Source organism: Kryptolebias marmoratus, linkage group LG17 (assembly GCF_001649575.2).
Source record: "Kryptolebias marmoratus isolate JLee-2015 linkage group LG17, ASM164957v2, whole genome shotgun sequence".
Lineage (NCBI taxonomy): Eukaryota > Metazoa > Chordata > Actinopteri > Cyprinodontiformes > Rivulidae > Kryptolebias > Kryptolebias marmoratus.
In genome coordinates this window covers 17,526,371-17,547,585 of record NC_051446.1, presented here as the reverse complement: position 1 = coordinate 17,547,585, position 21,215 = coordinate 17,526,371, and the positions used below count along the sequence as shown (strand labels likewise).

General features: G+C 38.0%; 1 protein-coding gene across 1 annotated transcript in view; it reads right to left on the bottom strand.

Annotated features, from left to right (window-relative positions):
* Nucleotides 1-21,215, bottom strand: part of nrg3b (neuregulin 3b) — a 220,063-nt gene that overhangs the window by 16,601 nt on the left and 182,247 nt on the right. The window contains exons 4-6 of the mRNA XM_025010872.2: nucleotides 15,940-15,966; nucleotides 11,901-12,003; nucleotides 8,048-8,174 (exon numbers count right to left, since the gene is read on the bottom strand). Of these exons, the coding sequence (XP_024866640.1) occupies nucleotides 8,048-8,174; nucleotides 11,901-12,003; nucleotides 15,940-15,966 (257 nt within the window). The remainder of the gene's footprint in view (nucleotides 1-8,047; nucleotides 8,175-11,900; nucleotides 12,004-15,939; nucleotides 15,967-21,215) is intronic.

The window sequence follows — 21,215 nt, the reverse complement described above, 5'->3', positions numbered from 1 at the left end:
GGGAGAGCCCAGACACCCTGCGGAGGAAACTCATTTCAGCCGCTTGTATTCGCGATCTCGTTCTTTCGGTCACTACCCAAAGCTCGTGACCATAGATGAGGGTAGGAACGTAGATCGACCGGTAAATCGAGAGCTTCGCTTTTTGCTTCATCCATTTTAATTAATATCAATAAAGCTGCCACAAAAAGCGGTGGAGGCATTTTCATTGATACTGTCACCAGACAGCGGACAAAGTCATGAGACGGTTTCCAATTCGACAAGAAATCTTTTGACATTTAGGCCTTGTGAAATCTTGTGGCATGAGCTCTTGTTATACCCCCCAGTCAAAATGGCTTTAGAACAGCCCAAACACACTCAGGGTGTATTATGCAATGTTAATAACACTGTTTGTGGCATAGCTGCAATCCCTCGTCAGGTTAAAGATGTTCTCTTGCTGATGCGCTCTCCCTTACTCAGCCAGAGTGTCTTTAATTACATTTTACATTTTAAACTGCAGATTAGAATGGAGGGGGAGCACTTTGTGGCCCTCATAGCACTCCTGCTCGACTCAAGAATTAATCCAACACGAGATTACATTAATAGCTTCCTAAAAAATCCCCCCCAACTTTAATTCTTTCAATTTATTCTTATCAGAATTAACACCATTATCTTACAACAGGGCCACAGTCGGAGCTCTGGCACTGCAGTCCTGACTGCCCCCGAGAAGCCCTCTGCGAAACACTAAGTCTTGAGATAATTCTGTTATTCCCATTACAGTCCATCCTGAGCTGCCCTCTCTCGCTGTCTGATTGTCATTAAAGCAGCTGCATGTGACTTAGAGCTGGTTCAGGGCTCTCGTTCCTGATAAGCCTCCCCCCCCCCCCTTTTTTTCCCTTACACCACCGACTCCCAGAGGGAGCTGTTACTGCTGCTCAATAGTTGTGGAGGAAAATAGTATAATTTTGGCCACCCTCTCAAATACCCCGCGGGTGGAGAACACTTCACTTTTTGAGACAATTGCCACAGCAAAGTTTCCCGCAGGATGATATCTATGTCAGGGAATGAAATAAATAGCTTGTGGCGGAAAATGGCAGACCTGCATGCCGTAACCCATTTCACTTGTTCCCTGTTATCTCGCTTTTGCCTCTTCTTTTTTTTTTCTTTTTTGTATGCCACTTGTGAAAGCATTCGATAAACAACGCAGTGTGGATTTATTTGAAGGCGAAAAAAAGGGAAAATGCATGAGCCGGAAAGAGTAGCAGAAAAATCCATCAACATGTTGACTATCACAGACATAATAAGGAGTAGACAAACCTATGCATTCAGAACAGCCATAATCCTTCCTGGATTACTATCAAATCACACGTCCTGAACTCAGCATAATGGGATATTTGTCCATTCTTCAGCAAGGACGGTCACTGGGTCAGCGGCAAAACCAGCCACGAGATGTAGTTTACGGTAAAAATTGAGCGTATGTCAGCTCTCTTGGCTGAGATAACAATGCTGATGGAGTCTGACTTTATTTGTTATCAAAATGTTAATCAGTTTGTTCAGAGTTATGCACTGACATGCACATGGATGCAGTTGGCTATGTTATTCAACTTCAAGCTCCACTTGTTTGCCCTTCTTCCTAAACACACACATCCTTACAGAAACTTTGACCTCAGACTTTTGGTTGATGGATCACTTTTGCAAATTAAGAGGTCAATCATCCATATCAATCAACTCTCTGATGGAGGATGAACCAGATCCTTCAGCTAGTATCTCACTGGGCTGCGATTGCTGGCGACTAGTTAGAAACCCATTTGTGCAGGAGTCTCCAGAATGTTTTGTGACATTCCTGATCAGAGGAATCATGGTGTCAGGGGCAATGATCGGACACTCTGCCTTGTCTGAGTTTAACTAAAGATAGTAACTGTTTAACCAGTTAGTAATTTCTGACAAACATAGTAATTCAGAGTCTTTGAAAGAGCAGCACAGCTGGATGTTGTCAGCATAACAGTGGTAGTCACAGAGTTGAAAACCTTCCTATTTTCTCACAACAGTGAGTCAAGTTGGACTCATTAACTTTTCTTCAACAGTCTCTGGTTGTTAAGTGGGGTTCTGTGTAAAGGGTATGAAGAATATTATCCTACATGTTTTAGATAGCTATCTGAAAGACCTTCAATTTGAAGAAATATAGTTAGATTTTGACTAGATTGATGAGCTAATGGCTAGTCTGAGCAGCGTCAAAGTCAAACAATTACACGTGTTTCAAAACAACAACAGTTCATGTGAATGCTATTTTATAAAAGGTGAAGGTTTGTACAATAGCATCTGCATGATTGGCAATTGAGTTTGTGAGTTTGAAGTTGTTTTAAAGGCACACATTGCAATGTCACGAAGACCGGCCCAAAAAACACCTAAAGCAAGAAACAAAATCTTTCCTCATAATGATGGTTAATGCCTTTTTAAATTAAAAGTTTGCAAACAAAATTTGTAAACGAATTCTAAGTACCATGTGCGTTTGTTTACCTACAGAGACAACCAAAGTAACTCAGGTGTTTTATTTACACTGAGTGCGTACCCACATTTCAGAATTGCATATTAAAATATCTGGAAAACTACTGGTATTAATTATTTCAAACGGCACTATCTTGACATAGTTCAGGATAACTTTTTTTTCTATCTATAATAGGTATTGTTTATAAGCTTTCCACAGAACCCAACATCAAAAGATCTGAGCTATACCTGTAATGATTCATACTTTCATGCTTTGGAACTTCGCTACTCATTAAATCTTTTCAAAGAGGAAGCGTGTAATTTACTGATTAGATTAAAATAGAAAAGAAAAGAAAAAAAACTTATAGTGCTTGTTACCTTTAATTTTGCCAAAAGAAAAAAAAAACTCTTAAATAAAATAATGAAAAGGGATAATAAGTGAAAAAAGTATTATCCGCTCCTTGGAGAAAGCTTCATCTTGTAATCAGCAGGACTCCGTCTTTAAAACCCGTGACTTGTTAAAATTGACTTTTGCGTGTGAGAATAAAAGTCCTAAAGCCAATCCAAGCTAAAAGATTCTGAAGTCATATTTCTGCAGATTTTGAAACACCATGGCCCCTACCTTCGCCCATCACCATGAAGTATTCATGCTCTATCCTCACTCCTAGACCTGACTCAGTCACTTTGTAGAATAAAGCTCGACTAGTCATTTCTGTTTGAATCATCACTTATTTAGTCAGGAAGACTCAACTACAATATAAGGTCTTTTCTTCCAGGGAGTCTGAGCCTGCCAGCAGCTCTTTAGGTGCCAGTTGTTGTGAATAGGGTGTCTTTTCCTACCGGACTATGAAAACTACATAACAATACTCATTTTTACAGTCATTTATATGAATATGACACATTTATAAGAAGTTTTCTAACATTCTTAATGTAAATCTTCATATAAAACCCTAAATATAGGACAGCTTTTTACTTTCATGATAAGATTATAACAAAAAAAGTAACTAAACAAGAATCAGTGTGATGTCAAGTTTCACACAAATTAGATTTTTTAAAAATATAAAATGACATAATATTCTTTTTTTTAAATATCTGCAATAAATAGTATCACTTTTCTCAATAGTTCTGAGGGGAAATGATACTACTATTAATTCAAAAAAGCTTTTTTAAGATTTTTCTTTGCAGATTTTCTTTTTTAAACAGGATCAAAAAAGTTACATCTGATACATAAATATAAAAAAGAAACATAAAGAAAGGAACCTATGATTTATAAACATCTATGCCATAAGCTTACAATATTGTAAGCTGTGTCGTGAATAACACTCTGCTACTATCACATCAAATTTTAGCCCAGTAGTTGTAAAATTCACCATTTTACAAATTATATCTATAAATCGGACTGAAATAGAGGCTTTTTTTTTTTTTTTTTGCTGGCTTTTGTAATCTGTTAGCGCTCAGACTCTGTGTTGGGATCGGTCTCGGCTACTTTCAAGCCAAATTTTAGGTAAGGTTACAGACTAATCTTNCATAAAGAAAGGAACCTATGATTTATAAACATCTATGCCATAAGCTTACAATATTGTAAGCTGTGTCGTGAATAACACTCTGCTACTATCACATCGCATATGTGTCAGGTATCAGTCTCAGCTACTACCACACCAAAGGTCTATATCTGTATCTGTAAAATATTTTTTTTTTTTTTTTTTTTTAAGTTAGCTGGCTTTTGTAATCTGTTAGCGCTCAGACTCTGTGTTGGGATCGGTCTCGGCTACTTTCAAGCCAAATTTTAGGTAAGGTTACAGACTAATCTTTGCTTTTCATCAACATGTGCCACAAGTCTAAGTCTAATCCACCTTTATTAGCACCTGCATTGGTTAAAAAAATAAAGGATTTTACAAGATTTTCAGAAGTTTTTACATTATTTAAAGCAAATCCATGATGTAAAGCAGATATTTTAGGTGCGCTGGGATAGAATGATTCATGGATAAAGGCAACGTTGATGACCAGGTGTCTATTTTAGTAAGGCTCTGTGGGTTTAGTTACCTCACAGTGGTCTCAGACTTGGAGCACTGCCCCACCAATTAGAATGTCAAAGTCATGTCAAGGTGCTATAGCGTTGGGCAAGTTTTAGTATTATTATAACGCAGCACACCCTGAGGGAAAATATCTTTGTTAAAAACACCTAGGTTCACGAGGTGACATTATTTGGGGGACAGAAAAGAAAAATATAGCAGCGCATCCCTTTATCACAGAGGTGAAATAAAAGACAACGACTTGAAATGGACTTGGATTTTGTTCTTTTCTCTGCACCTGCTTTGATAGAGCGAGCCTTTTGTTTCTAGCTCACTGATCTCATCCTCCAACAAAGTGCCTCAAATGCACACATACACACACAGATCATACACACAGATCACTGGCGTGCCTCTCTACAGCATCATGGACATTTACCCAACATCCTGCATTTACAAGCAACCAGTATTGGGGATAATCACACACACCCCTCACACACACAGTGGTACCGAAGCATTTGTATAGTGTTGTCTTTTTATGTGCAATCTATTAGTCTTTTATTTTTCTTGTGGCACCTTGGTCCTGAAGGAACATTGTTTCGTTTCATTGTGTAATGTACACACTGGCCAAGACGACAATAAAATCCACTTGAACTTGAACTTTAACACAAAAAAAGAACAAAACATTGTGTTCCGAGGCTCAGTTCTGCAGCATACATCGAAATGGTTCTGAGCCTCTCAGGGAACACGCCGCTGATCGTTGAATTGTCTCACTTTGTCCGTGGAAGTTGACAGAAAAAAAACAAAACAAAACGAGGAACTTGCGGGACTGCGCCGCCCACAGCCGGCGTTCTCTCCCCTGGATGGTTTTCAAGCTGTGGGAGTGGGAGGTGAGAAGCAGTGGTCTGGGGGTCGCCGTATCAAATCTGTGGAAAAATGGCTTCCTCGTCTTAATCTTTCCTTCCTCTGTTCAGCTTGAGACCCCCTCCTGGGTGCTTATAGCCAGCGATCTTTCACATCCCTCCTTAAGCTTCCCTCACACTGTTCCAAAATAGCTTGTGTTTCTGCGTTGCTGCATTATGATTGTCTTTTTTTTTCTCGGTTTCGCTTTCCTTCTCCCGGCTTCCTGCCTGCGTTTGGCATCTGAGGCATTTTGTGGCTTCATACGAGGATTCACTACATCCTGATACATTCCTGTCAATACAATCCCACAAGTTTGGTTTTGGAAGCTTGTTATTGAGCTAAACCTTTGTGGCAGAAATCCATTGAACTCGCCTCTGATATGTCAATAAAATAGGGTCATTATTGCCCACCAACAAAGATGATAAGGTGTGTTCATTTGTGTGTACTGTCAGCAAAATATCTGATGAATCACTGAATGAATTTTGTTGAAACTTTCAGAAAATAATCATTGGGATGAAATCTACAATTGAATAAAGTTTGGCGTTAACTTGAATCAAGATGGCTCCCACAGCAACACAATCTTAGCAAGTACAAAAATAATTATGACTCAGTCAATTTTATAGATATTGAGCTAAAATTCGGTGTGGTTGTAGATCATGCAAGATTGTGCAATATTGCATGAGATGGTGCATAATGTTATTTTCAAGGGTTGACTAAAATCGCAATAACTTTACAATGTAATTTCTCATCAACAGATGATCCAAGTTTAAAACTGTGGCATTAAAAGCTGTGGATGATGTGCATTTCTTCAAGAAATGCTGTCAACCGCTAAGAGCCCTGATTTCAAATGACACACAGAAACAGTTTTATGATTTTCCCATCTGCAGTTCTGTGGGTGTGGCTGCTGTAGCCTGAGGGCTGTTATTTTCAGTGGGTGACACAAGACACTGTTAAATTATTAAGGAGACTCAGCACAGGCTAAAGCACAGAAATGACACAAGGCTGAGTGTGGATGAGGAAATTTGTACAGCAAATACCTCTGTGTACAGGACAAAAAAAAATGCCTTGTTGATTATCAAACAGCCAGAAACGCCTGGAAGGGGGGTAAAAAAAAAATAATCACGCTGTCTTATTTGTTATCAGTAAACTATCCTAACTCATAAATATTTAAATGCGAGTCCTGCAAATTGTAGAGGATCTGAAAGATTTATTCATTTTGGCTGGAAATCTCCTATGGAGAATCTATGTGCACTGTAACACAGATATATGGCGTGATGGAAATGCTGAACCAATTTAAAGACAAAACAAACAACAAAAAAAAATCATATTTCTTATGAAAAAAAAGAATGGCTGGGGAAGTAATAAATAAAGAGAGAGGGGGAATTTAGGAAAGTGCTAATGCATTACGGCGAGTGATTGCACTCCTTTGATGAGATCTTCGCCTGCGTGCATTAGAGTGTAATTACCTTTCCATGGAGACGTGGGTTACATCATCCACATGAATTTGGAGGTCAGTTCTCTCCTCTGCATTGAAGTGATGCTTTGTTAATCATGCTAAGCTGCTTTTTCTTTGATTCTCAATCCATGCAAAACAGAGTTTTTTGTTTTTTTATCAAATACTGAGCATTCCTTGAAGGAATGCTTATTGCCTGCCACCTTACGTTTAGTTACTTTCAGCCATATTTTACCTCAATAACTATAAAATTGACTTAGTTATTGCCATTTTTATGTTGGCTAATATTGATTAGCTGTGAGGGCCATCTTATACTAGGGCAGCTCCAAAAGTTAATCAGCTGTAGATATTCATCCAAGGATTACTTTCATCAACACAGGTTTCATTAAATTCTGCTCTGTGGTTCATGACATATTTTGCTTACAATGTGTAATAGTCAGAGAATGTGTTAGGGATAATGCTCTGCCACTATCTCACCAAATTGTAGCTCAATATCTGCAAAATTGGTTCAGGTATAGTGATTTTTGATTCCTCAGGTCATTTTAAACTGAATTGACTTCAAAAGTTAATCAGCTATAACTGTACATCCAATAATAATTACCTGAAAGTTTCATTTAAATCTGCCCAATGGTTCATGAAATATTTTACTAACAGACAGACAAAGTTGACTCCAGTTAGTTAAAGGTAAAGTCTTCATAAACCATTTTGTTCAGTCTGTTAGCGCTCAGAGAATGTTATGGGAACAACTCTCAGCTACAAACACACTAAATTTGAGCTCAGTATATATAAAATTGGTTGAGTTATAGCTATTTTTGTGTTTGCTTGAACACATACATAAAGTCAAATTTTTGTTTTTTGTTTTTTTTGGTTGTTGCTGCGCTTGCAGGACCGTCGCCACCGCCACCAATTATAAACTTCAATCTGTTGTTTGTCACATGAATCTGTCACCGCGAACTTGACAAGCACATTTTTCCTGTATAATGCATGGCGCATTTATTTTAAACTATTATTCCCCTCCGCCTCTCATCCCATGTCAGATAAGAGTCTGAACAAAAAGGCTTCAAGCCAGCAGAGAGATTATTAGGACATACATCATACATCATCCTGACAAGCACTCTGAACTCTCTATTGTATGTAAGTACTGTTTATATAAAGATGAGATGGTGATAATGATGATTAAGAAGCGAGTGGAAACAGAATCAATATTAGCTAAAAGACATACTTTTTGGAGATGAAGGCTGTATTGAATCCTGGGAGTGGATTTGGACATGAGGCCGGAGGCGTTGACGCTGCAGTCTCTCAAGCTTCGGCTATCAGAAAAATGAGCCTGGAGTTTCTCTCGATGTCTTCTGTGGAAGACAACAAATGCACGTTGGAAGAGAGAAAGTGATCGCAGGTTTGTGATTGAAAAGAAGCAGTGCACTCGGCAATCAACCAATCAATGTAAAAAAAAAAAAAGTTAATTTCTTCTATAATAAAAACACACTAATCACGTTTCTCAATGTTATCACTTGATTGTATTTTTAGCAGTAAAGTTATTACATTTATTGACTTATGTGAATGCTGATTCAGTTTTGTATTGTTGTTGTTTCTGTTGTTATTTTTCCTCCTGTTCAAATGTAATGTCTGCATACTTTATGCTACAAAATATTTAACTTTAAAACCAAATAATTTCCACAAAATACATTTATATCTCTTTAATTCCTCCAAAAACAACGGTCTCTGTAATCTAGGTCAGCATTCTTGCTTTATTTTTGCCTTCCTGTGATACTTTTAATTTTTAGATACAGTTCTGCTACATTAAGCCTTTACCTAGCCTTTTGATACATTTAGCTTTTTTTGCTTTTAGTTTTTATCTAGTGTTTTGCAACTTTTCACTTTTACCTACCCTTTTTTTAACTTTAGCTAATATTTTGCCACATTTAGCTAGGCATTTGGTACTTTTCGCTTTGGATTTTAGCTAGCTTTTTGTGCCTTTTAATGTTGGCTAGTTTTTTGTTACTTTTAGCTTCAAACTAGCATTTTGCCACATTTTGCTTTTAGGTATTCTAGTATTCTGCTTCTTTTATCTTTAAGCTAGTGTTCTGCTTCTTTCTTTAAGAAAACACACAGAGTAAATAAAGCCAGACCCCCCAAAAAACAACATTTAAAACAGCATGTTGGCTTTAGTGTTGAATTTTTACCCTTACTTGAACCACTCTGTATGTCATTTAATGCTGCGAGACGACAAGCGAAAAGGGTACCAAATGGCAGACAAAATGTGCCTGAAGTGACGTGCTATTTTTACACAACACCATGAGCTCATGTTACTGTGACACTTAGTAATTAAATCCTTTTGACAGCTCAAGACTTTTGAAATGACAACATTTGCCAAATGGTGTATATCTCCAAGTGTTGTCAAAGGTTAAAGAAAGTGAAAGTGAAACACGGGCAAGTGTGTAACTCACAAACAGACATTTTCTTTCCAAAAAAAGAAATAAAAATAAAAGGGACTTGTAAAATATGAAGAGAGAAGATGTTTTGCATAAGTGAGAATTAAAGCAAGGCAGTAGACCAGTAAACATCCATTACATTTTTAGTGATTAAAATTTAAGAAAAGAAAAAGTTTGTTAGAATTATTACTGAGTAAACCAGAGTTTGGAGTATTGCTTTATGGCAGGAAATTTATTGAATTAGTTTGTTTGAAACCATAATAATGCAAACTTTCATGCAATCCAACAAAAATGATAGTGAAGTCTTAGTTGCAATGTTAGGCAGGTGTACATTGTTCCATGCTTATCATTATTCCGCACTAAGATTTGTCACCACAGATAGCTGTCATTGTCATAATGCTTGTCTTTATGAGAAGTGCATTTTGCTTAGATTGGATGGTCCTCCCTTTTTGTAAAGCACACTAGACACTGGGGTTTTAGTCATTTATTTAATGGGGTTCTTTATCAAACATGTTCAAATGATCGGATGAGATGACAGCCACCATCTGTTTCCCCTGGAAATACAGTTGGAGTTGCTGTGAACTTCCAGCAACATGCAGAGCAATCTAAAACCTGACTCATTGTTTTTTTTTCTTGATGGCTTAATTCAGAGGGATAGTTCAAATCACTGGAGTTGCCAACCAAAGAACAGTCTTATGCTAATGAGGCGAGAATCCCTGCCTGCCATCTTGGCAGGTGCTATGTGGTGTCCTTAGTTACTGCCAGCATGGCAGCAGACCATAAATATTTGAGAAAAAAAAAAAACTTAGCCAAGATGTTCAATGATTTGCCATTAGCCATTATAGTCATCGGAATCTGCACTTCAAAAAAACGTGGTATTACATTCATTTTTATTCTTTGGAAATACTAGTCTAATTCACTATTAATATACTGGGGTCATTGCTCTCTCTAGACTAGACATATAATTACTGTAAAGCATGGTAAACGGTAGGCTAATTACTGAAAGTATATCATCATTATAAGTATCATATTTTCCTAAATTAGTACGAGAAATATATGCTAAATATTAGTGAATTAGTGTTTAGGCTAGACAAAGGTCAGTTGTCCATGTCTAAATATTGAAATGCATGTTATATAAAAGTAAATATTTAAAGAATTACAAGAAAAAAGACTACATTAAAAGAGTTTAAGTTATTAGTCTAAGTGCAATTGACTATAACCACTGGTAGCAGAACTCTGGTTAGACTAAGTAGACTTGTAAAGTACTTAATTACTTAAAGCGTATGTATGTACTGGTCTGGCTGGAATGATTTTAGCACTTGGTAATTTTATCACAGTAGTGGTAGTGTGCCAGATCGGCTGTTTGCCATCACTAACTCTTGACCAGGTTTGGTGGGAGGCTTACGTATTATGTATGTTTATTCAAGTAAAATAAGTCAATTTTTATGTGCTTTTGGACTGATGATGGAGCATGCAGCAGAAACACGGGGTGTTAACCTTGTGAGGTTTTGACATATAAGCAGCACACAATCATAGGCATAGCACCTAGCAAAATGGCAGCCACAAATTTGGCCTAGCACTATCAGTGGCTATTTTAATGTATTTGTATTTTAGAGGCTCTCTGAGCTACCTCAACTGAAGTTTAATCCTTACCTGATTGAAGAGTTAATGGCTAGTTGTTAGCATGGTGTTTTTTCTTCTTTTACTTGCTCAAGGCGCTCTAAGTTTTATTAGACTGGTGCAATGACCCATACTGAAAAGTGAAAACTAAATAATCCAATACAGCAGCTACTTTACTAACAAAGCATTTAACAGTAAAAGCAATAAAACATATTTATTGCTGTTACTGTTTGAATTATCTAACAGCTTGTTTATTGATGACCATTTAATTAATAAATCCATAATTATTTACCACCAATAAAGATTGTTTGGTAAGCACCATACAGTTATTAAACAACATCAAGAATGAAACTTTACTTTGGGCTAATCTTCTCTGTGAGGAGCTGTGACAAATGAAATGTTTGTCTTTTACTGGAGAACAGAATAAACTGCTGTATTACTGGGAGAATCTATTTGTCTGAGCTGCAAAGCCAAGAAACATTTGAGGAAAGGAGAATCAATTTAACAAGATATGCAGGTTTGGATCATTTACGGCACATTAAATCTTCCAGTAAGTCTTTGGTCATGTTGACCGATAAGAACTACACTACAAGTGCTGAAAAAAAAAGATATTCGATCAATTCAGCCTCCATTATTATTATATTTTTTTGTCTTTATTACTCTTTGCCCTCCTTGCCTGCAAAAACTGACTTTGGTGGTCTGCTTTTATGCTGAATCACACCTAAAGGCACACAGTTTTAATGCTCTAACGTCTGACAGTGCTAGATACTGGTGCTGAATCTTTATATTTAGTTTTGTGTAAAGCATTTGTGACACAACTGCTCGCTAAAACCACTTTACAAATAAATCTTACATGAGTATCTGTCCCAAATGCATCCCACACAATTTAGACTTGATGCCTAACTAAAAAATCCCTGAGCTGACTCACACTTTCGTTGGGCTTCATGCCATAGTAGTAAAGTGTTCTTTCTGCATAGCTTGGGGTTTACTCTGTTAATGTGGTTCTGGGCTGGAATCACTCACTTGTTACAGCGGTAGAGAGCCATGCACGCCACTCCGAGAAGACAGATCCCTGAGGCGATGCTGAAGATGGACAGCACCTGCCTCTGGTAGGTGTCACCACTCTCTGCAAAGAGGAGAATACAATTTAGGACAATGAGTTTCCACTGTCACACAAAGGGCGTCACCTGTAATTGTGCAGGAAGAAAAAAGACACATTTTGGATTAAACCCCAAAATGGCGAGGTTACGATCACACACATCCACCCACAACCCGGAAAAGCAGGAAGCAGTGGCACTGTCAGTAAGTCAGCGTTGGACTATGACATAGGGACATGGCAGACACAGGCAGGGTTCAGTGACATGTGCTAACTGAAGTGTGATAATCATTTCGTTCAGACAAACCCAGCAGGCAACACCAATGAACTGCCTACATGTTACAGGCCACACCAAGTGTGTGTGCATGTTTGAGCATTCTGAGACTGATGGCGACAGGGAATTAGAACCAAATGAATGCTCCCGGAGCTTCATGTCAGACTTCTGCACATCAGCCGCAGAGGTTTAAGGTCACAAGCAGCTAGGACGAATATCAGTTGATCCCAGCAGATATCTGCAAGGCTGGGCAGCTGGATTGTGGCACGGCACGACTTACTGTAGCACATGGTGCGAGGGAGGAACTGGTGCACTGGCTTATCCAAATATCTCATGGCAGCACTCTCTTGCGGCCAAGATGTGTAGAATCTGCAACCTACAACTACTAAGAGTTCTTGCTTCTTTATAATTTATGATATTACACACAAGCTCTTGTAGCTTACATAACAACAAGTACATTCCTAATTTCAAAAAAGTTTGGGTGTTGTGTAAAATGCACATAAAAACAGAATGCACTGATTTGCAAATCTCATAAAGCTATATTTTGTTCACAATGAAACATAGTAAACATATCAAAAGCATATATATATATATATATATATATATATATATATATATATATATATATATATATATATGAACATTTGATCTTTTCTACTATGATCCATTGCAAATACAATAAGGGTTTATGAGGTTTGTAAATCATTGCATAATATTTTTATTTACATTGTACACAATGTACTTATAATTTCAAACTTGGGGTCATAAAATCTCCTGAGTCCAATCCAAACACAATGACGACAGCAAAAACAACAACAACAACAAAAAAACAAAGCAAAAAAATTGCTTTGTTCATGATATTTGAGGGTTTGACTGTGGCTTCTTATATTGCCAACAGAAAACTGTCTTGGGTGATCTTAACCTGCTCCAGTTTATCCTCTTCCAACAGCAGCTGTTGGAGAGCTTCTTTTGTTCATAGCTAACACAACCAGGAACAGCTGTGTTCTGGCCATTTTTGATAAATTTCTCCCCCTGCATGACATCGGTGCTGCATCAGCGCACTTCATGGATAGAATACTGTAACTGACTTTAAAATGAAGGAAAAACCTATACATACTAGTACCTCTGTAAAGCTTCCGGCCTTTGCAGTCAGTGAAATGACCTCTCAACTGTTGAAGATGTGAAACATGGGGAATATCTTTCCCCGCTGCTGCTGCATCATCAGCCTTCATGTGGAGCACCACCTGAGACCAACCTCTGCTTTTTCTTGATGGATGTAATAGGCTTTTTCCAAAATCTGAACATAAAAACAGCTGCCTACAAAGCTGTGCTGAATGGCTGCAAGGGGGAAAAAAATATCTGCAGTCTGTACATAAAGCCATTAATGGCCTTTCATGCTGGATGCCTACAAGGCACTCTTGAAATTAGATGCAAGAAAATGTTAGGAAAGGCAACAAAGTGAGCTAAACTGGCTAAACCATGTTATTCTGATACAAAGACAAGACAATCCCATGTGGCCAGCAATATCATAACAACTACTCTACATTTGGACTGGGATAAAATTCTATAATGAAGACCAAGCTAAAGTATCCATGACAAAATGAGTGTTCAGCCTGAAATACATCAGAGTGAACTAGTGAGACATGCAAAGCTTAAGCTGTTGGACTAAAGAGTGCAAGAAAATCATATTTAGAGCGTTCAATCCTACATCAAACACGGCTTTGCTGTATTCTCACTCTCAGGCTGTCACATATAGGACTTATATAACAACTGTTCAAAGATTTATTGATAAAGCAGAAGGGAGATTTATAATGGCACACAATGAATAATCAAATCAGAGTGCAAAGAGGCGAACAAAAATCTGTTATTCCTTCATGTCTGCCATCCGTCCTGCTATCAATTGATCAATCTGTAATGCATCTGTCCACCTGCAGAAGTACTCTGAACTAATTTAGTCCCCAGATTAAAATCACTGAACTGAGGAATGCTGTTTGCAGCACAGGATTCGCTTCCTGAGAGTCTTCCGCCTCCGTCTATTTCCTGAAGCGACTGTCTGACATGTTGTGTGTGAAGACATGTTACTGGAAAACCTAATAGCTTGGCTTTTATGCATGCAAAAAAAAGCAGGACAAATAGTAAAGAACAGATGGTAAAAAGAGGGGGAAGTGTTGGTGTGCACATGTGAGAAGCGTGACTTTATACTTCCTCTAGTTTAGGAACAGTGTGACATTGTTGAAGAAAGAAGGTCAGATAATTAGTTTTTCTGAAGATATGTTAACCACCTGGAAGGTACAAAAGAAAAGAAAAAAATCCAAGGACTTTTTTGTATATTTAATAGAGATGTAGCAGTACACATAAATCATTGTTTGGTATGTACGTCAGGAAAAAAACAGGAAAAAGGAACAAATGCCAAATGCTAAGATTCTTTTACTTGTTTTACTCAGACAATAACTCCCACAGAAGCAGAGACAAAAACAAACCACCCTTGCCAGTGGGGAGGATCTAAATTAGCAGGTCAGGTACAAAAAAGGAGATCTGCCAATTGGTAACTTCAATAAAAAATGAACAACAACAACAACATTTTGTGCTGTCCTGTTTAACCCGTTTGAACTAATAACAATGTTGTACAGGTTATGTATCATGGAAAGGTTTGATAAAGTCCAAAACTAAAACCTACTGTATGTCTCATTACTTAAAAAAGAACAAAAAGTGTTGACCTAAACTTTATGTAAAACACAAAACTGAATATCATCTCCCGATGAGAAAGTACAAATTAAATAAAATGTTAAGCACTCACTTTTAGGTTAGCTAGTTATGTGACAGTATGCTCACACAAAGGTGGCCTTTATGAAACACCTGGTGATGTATTTAGTTGAGTTAATATGACACAATAGAGAGCATTTTATGAGCAAATTATGACACTTTTGGCTTTCCATATATTGTCTTTCATTCTCTGTTGCGGCCATAGATCACTCAAGACTGGAAACGTTTCCACACTGCTGGTTTAAAACAATATTATTATTATTATTGTTGTTATTCCAAGTCAAACCATCGATTCTTGCTTTGCTTTCACGTACAGTGCTTCATATCTCACTTCCCCTGCTCCTTTTCTGTCGAGGCAGTTAGCAAAAAGTCATTTAAAAAATGTAAACCCTTTTCTAGATGGAAGGGGCGATCTACTGTGACTAAGGTATTCTGCGTCTGATTGCATGCACCGGACCCTGACGTTTGTACCGATCCAGTTTAGAAAGAATACATGTACTGTAACACCGCTAATATTTAATGTTTTTCACTTCACAGATTGACTTTTTTGTGCCTTGAATTCTTTTGTCAGTCTCAGCGCACCATAGAACAAAATACAAGCAGACAGTCTTTTGTTTTTTTCAGAAACCGCTGCTTAAGTGACTCCGCAAACACACGGAAGGCGAGTAAACAAGGACTGCTGTCGTTTGTCTTAGCCCCACACTCATTAAAATCACTCTTCTCTAACAGTACTGTTTTCCATGCAGACAGAATACACCTAATTCACCGCCACAGTGTTTCCATGGCAACTGGCCCACATTAATTTTCCAAGGTGAGCGGCCTTGTTGTGCTGGATTGTGTGTTTTGTATGAGGTGATTTACACATGTGAGGCACATGAAAGATTGAGCGCTCTGCAAAGTCGATGGAGGAAAAAAAAAAGTTGTCTCACCCATGAACTCGATCCCCAGCTCGTCCGCTGGTCCGTTCAAGGACAGACAGCAGGAGGGAGGCGAAAGAATGAGTAAACAGAGACAGAGAGGAGGAAGAGAAGACAATTATTACATGATACACCTCTATATTACTCCAAAATTCCTCCGACAGGTAAAGTCATGATGCAACCACGCTGTAAAGTAAGTTTGACTGCTTTTCTCACACATAACTTCTCCGTTTGCACTTTGTAATGAGCTAGGCAGCTTCAGATGTTTGAAATACTTCAGCAGGATTCTCTGAATTCACTCAGGCTCCACTGGCTTCAAATGAAGACAGAAGCCTACTAAGGTATGGGTGGGTGGGTGGGTTTGGGGTGGGGGGCAGATTAGATGAGGGATCATGAAAATAAAACTTATAAATGACATATCATGTGGCTTTATGCCACTGGTGCAGCTTCACACAGGCCTTTTATATTGATTTGAGCCTGAGGCGCTGCAGTAATTGTTCTCCTCAACACACGCTCTCTGCTTCAAGATGTGTCACACTAACACACACACACGTTTACATGCATGTGCATCCATGCATCATAGTATACCTCGCCTAATATTTCTAGTTTCTGACAGAAACACACTTTTTCTCTCTTTTCCCTCTGACACACACACACCCACACGGCTTTTCTTCATGCAGTTAAGTCTTGTCCTACAATCCCAGTGCTGTGGAAACAGATAAAAAGGGAGCACTTGTGTTCTCTCCATCCTGTCAGTGCCCTCTTTTCGTGTCACTGTAATGTAATCTTATTTAAATTAAAATGAAACCCTCACCAGTAATTGGTTTTCTGACAGAGGTGGTCAACGTTTTAAATAGAACATGGCCTGCCAAGCTCTGACACATTATGTGACGGGCATTCTAAAAAAAATAAAAATAAAAGACTAAAGATCAGGAAGAAGGTGTTTTGATTAAAGAATGGATGGATTTGGATTCTGTTTGGAGGAGAAACACTCCACAAAAAAGGATTTGGCTCCGAATAGTTAAAAAAACAAATGAATCTTGCTAAAGTGCATGCTTTTAAACCTGAAGCAGTTAGAAAGATTTACTAAATGTACCAGATGAGACACAAACTTTGTGAATTCTGAAATGTTTGCAGATGGGGTTGCAGATGCAGATGCACCTGTCATGGCTGGTTTAGCAACTGCTGTTGCACCCACTAATTTGGTCTTGGCTCTCGTTGCACCCATTTTCTCTCTTTGTCAGTGTTTTCTGTCTCAATTTGGTGCTGTTTAGCAAATTAGCTTTCCATATCTTAGAATCCACTTGGAACAACAAAACCTGTGAGTGGAGATATTGTTTAAATTTAATTACTTCGTAACCAATGGAAAGTAACTGAGACATATTTTCTTGAGAGAAACCCCTCTAAGGCTAAAATTTCTAAAACTTAGCAAATTAATGTAAATTTAAACTAAACAGATTAACAGAAAAAACAAGCAAGAGGGAACTTGTGGACTTAATGGTGAGCTTTCTTTTTTACATAATTTTTAGAAATTGCTTAGTCTTAAAAATGTTCCTGTTTTGATCAACTTTGCCTGACAGAGTTTTAGAGCACAATGATTTCTATGGGAATCAGATTTAACCTTCTTTAATGAACTCATCAGCCTACAAGTTTATATTTGCATTTTGACAAGAGGCAGATTTAAAGTTTATATTCTTTAAAACAGCAGAGGGCTCGGGGGAATATTTTCACCACTTTAAAATCATTTATCAAAAGGCTCCAACTGAATTATACTCATCATTAAAAGATATGAGCCATGAAATTCTGTCAAGAAACATTTTCGGATTTAAAATAACTGCATGATCAAGACATAGATGCTGTGCATAAGCATTGAAGCCCCCCTACTGTTCTATAAAAAAATATTTTGTCCTATAACTCATCACCAGCTCTGAAATAAAACATCAAAATGTGTGGCTCAATTTGGAATAGTGTGCTATGAAGTTTGGTAGTGGTGCGTCATACAACAGAAAAAATTGCAAAAAAAAAAAAACTGCATGAAAAAGCTCAATGGAAATCAATGGGGTTTTGGCAGAACACATGAGAAAACCCAATCTTTTTTTGAAGCTTTATAGCTCAGGCATACTTCACAGTAGAAACATCATTCAAAGTTTAAATGAGCCACAGTAATTTGGACATTACATGTTTGAACTGGCACTTTGATATCTTTTATGGGTTTTATACAATCACAGTTAAAGTTTAATTATTTATGTAGATTTTTCTGCAGAATGTTTTAAAAATGTCTAAATATTTCAAATTCTTTGCAAACAAGCTATTTTTGCTCCCCAAGTTGTTTGTTACATATACATATTCTGTTTTGTTTTTCTTCAAATTTCACAAGAATACAGAGAGTGCACATTCAAGCTTCCACAGACCTCAGTTAAATTAGAGCTTAAAATATAAGTTTTAAAACTGGTAGTACTGGTAGTTTACTTGTCACATCTCCTACATAAAACACTGCAGAAACATAAAACGTCACATGTGTGCCCATTAGTCTTCTGCCGCTCACGGTTCAAGAATGTATAAGATCTGACTCATAGTGCTGCATTTATTTTTGGCTCATCTGACTCAAAAATAAATGCACAGCGACTGTTTGTTTGAGGCTTAACTTTCAGTCTGTTATGTCTTCTGTATTTATTAACTTGGCTGCCAGGGAGTAACAGACACAGATGTGTGGTTACCATGGTGACCACAATATGCCACTGGCAGCAGTTTTAACATGACATTTGATCTTAGTTCTCTTTACACGTCTTATATGATCTACACATCCAAATGTTGGGAATTATTTTTAGTTTAGATTATTCCAAAACTGATGATGGATTTTTGGGCAGTACCTGTATTGAGACCCTTTTAAAGAATTTTTCTAGTTCTAGTTTCTCACCTGTCACTGAGTTGCAAGGCCAAAAAAGTGAACACAGCGTCTTTGTGATGTTACCTGATCTGTATTATCCGCTCAACCCTTTCCTTGTGATTGCCCATGGCAACAGCCGACACTTTTCCACTCTAAATCCTCTCGACTGTCACAGCCCAGGCAGATGATGTCATTACAACGCTGATACACATCCCCTCCTCTGGCACTGCCGTGTCTGGTGAAATTCACCAATCACAATATGTGCAGGCTCTCAAATCCATTGTGCTGGCAACTCAAAGCACTTGAGGGAATCATTTATGGCATCTTGTGGGAGCTGAGAGAATACCTGTGGATCATGTCTGATGCTTTTGGTCCGATTAAGAAGCAGCAATTTGCCGGGTGGGACAGACAATGGCAGGAGTAAATCAAATTCTTAATCCCTTCTTTCTCTTGGGTGAGCAAGGAATTGATAAACCAGTGTGTGTTTGTGTGTGAGGGTGTGTGTTACCGAAGTCATTATCCTGTACCGATCCTTACTCCAGGCCTAATATCTACAGGAGATAAATGTTTTAAATTAGAGTAATGTGTCCTTCTTCTTTTGAATCAGCTGAGTTAAACTAAAAAACAGTCTCAGCTCTCTCTCCTCCTTCCTCTATAGTCTCAAAGGTGCCACTTGCCTAAATGAACACCACCAGTGGTCTGCCCTAAACTCTCCAACAGTTAGGAAAGGAACTTGTTAAGATTGTTTACCGAGTGCAAACTAAATTGCTGTCTTCCTACACAGCAATGCCTCCGATTAAAGACCCCACCACTGCCTCTGTGTGTGCACCGATATGTTAGACCCTGGCACTCTCCTCCCTCCTCATTTCAGCCGAGTTCAAAGCGGTATAGCTTGAGTGCTCGGCGGGGGAGTCTCTTCCTCCTTTTGTCCCTGTGCTTATGTGATGTGCCCGGCGGTTTCTGCCTCTCTTTCACCCTCTGTAAAGATGTGAGGGGTGATGGAGTGGCACTGCGTGCAAGCCAGTCCACGCTGCTCTTTTGAGTCTTTGGCCAGTCAATACAAAAAACAAAGGGTGAGGGGTAAAGTAAGATTTGGGTCTGTAAGGTGAGTGCCGATTGATTTCAGAAAAATAAATGCTGAAAGCCAAAAAGCATATATACCAGATAACAGTTTTTCTCCTCACTCCAGGGTGTATTTTGTGTCTAATGCTGTCATATCAATGAACAACAACAACAACAACAAAAACTTTAGCGTAAGAGTTTAGATCATTTGAAATGTTTTGTTTTGGAAAAAGTTATGAAGAATATCATTGTACCTGTTGTAGATAGCTCTTTGAATGACTTCACTTTGAAAAAATAAAGTTTAATTCTGACCGGATTGATGAGCTAACAGCTAATCCAAAGGGGTTCCAGGAGTAAAGTGGATTATAGCCTCCTAAAACAATTTCCATCTCAAAAGATTTCAAGCAGTTCATGCAACTGCTATTTTATAGACCTTTGCATCACTGTCACTTTCATATTACACTTATTTACATAGAAATAGCTGTTTGTAAACACTAAAAGCAGCAGCTGTAGCACTTGCAGTGAAGCCTGGGGGAATCCTGGCAGAAATGTCATAATATTTCTGTGGTTCATGCAAATCTTTTTTTACATAACCTTTTACATTGCTGTCAGTTTCGCATTACATGACAGAAATAGTATGATATTTCTCTTGAATGTGCCCTAGACTGCATCAAATGTGCTACAGCTAGCTGCTGGTACTCCTATTTACAAAAGATTCTATGTAAATAACTGAATACTGCAAAACTGACAGCACTGTAAAGGTTTGTAAAATAGAGATGGCATGAACTGTTAGGAAACATTTTAATAGTGGAGTCTTGGCCTCACTCAGATTAGCCATTAACTTGTCTCCCCAGTCAGAATTAAACTTTATTTCTCCGGACAGCTTGTCCAAAGAGCTACCCACAACAGGTAAAACATTTATCTTTCATAACCTTTCCATAAAACCCCACATCTAAAGATCCGAACCATCCCTTTCACTTGCTCATATTCAGTCACACGCACTGAGTAAACTGGATTTCACTGGAGCTTTCCCTACTTGTATTTGATGTTAGTGTGCGCATGGATGTGTACGTTATTACATGATTTGGCTTTAGAAAGCTGGATTATCCTCAAAACCCTCGGTAATCTGGGTAAATTTTAGATCAATCCTCGTCAACAGAGATCCAAATAGGGCTTATTGCCCCACTAAAAATCTTTACGGGTTAGATTTTGTTGGTTGGTAAATGGTTTTGATGAAAGCTGTCTTTTGTGTTGAAAATGTGCAGATAAAGAATAGACTATTCAGTGTTTGTTACGTCCTTCTTTCCATTCTTACTTCCTTAGTTATTTAGCATATTCT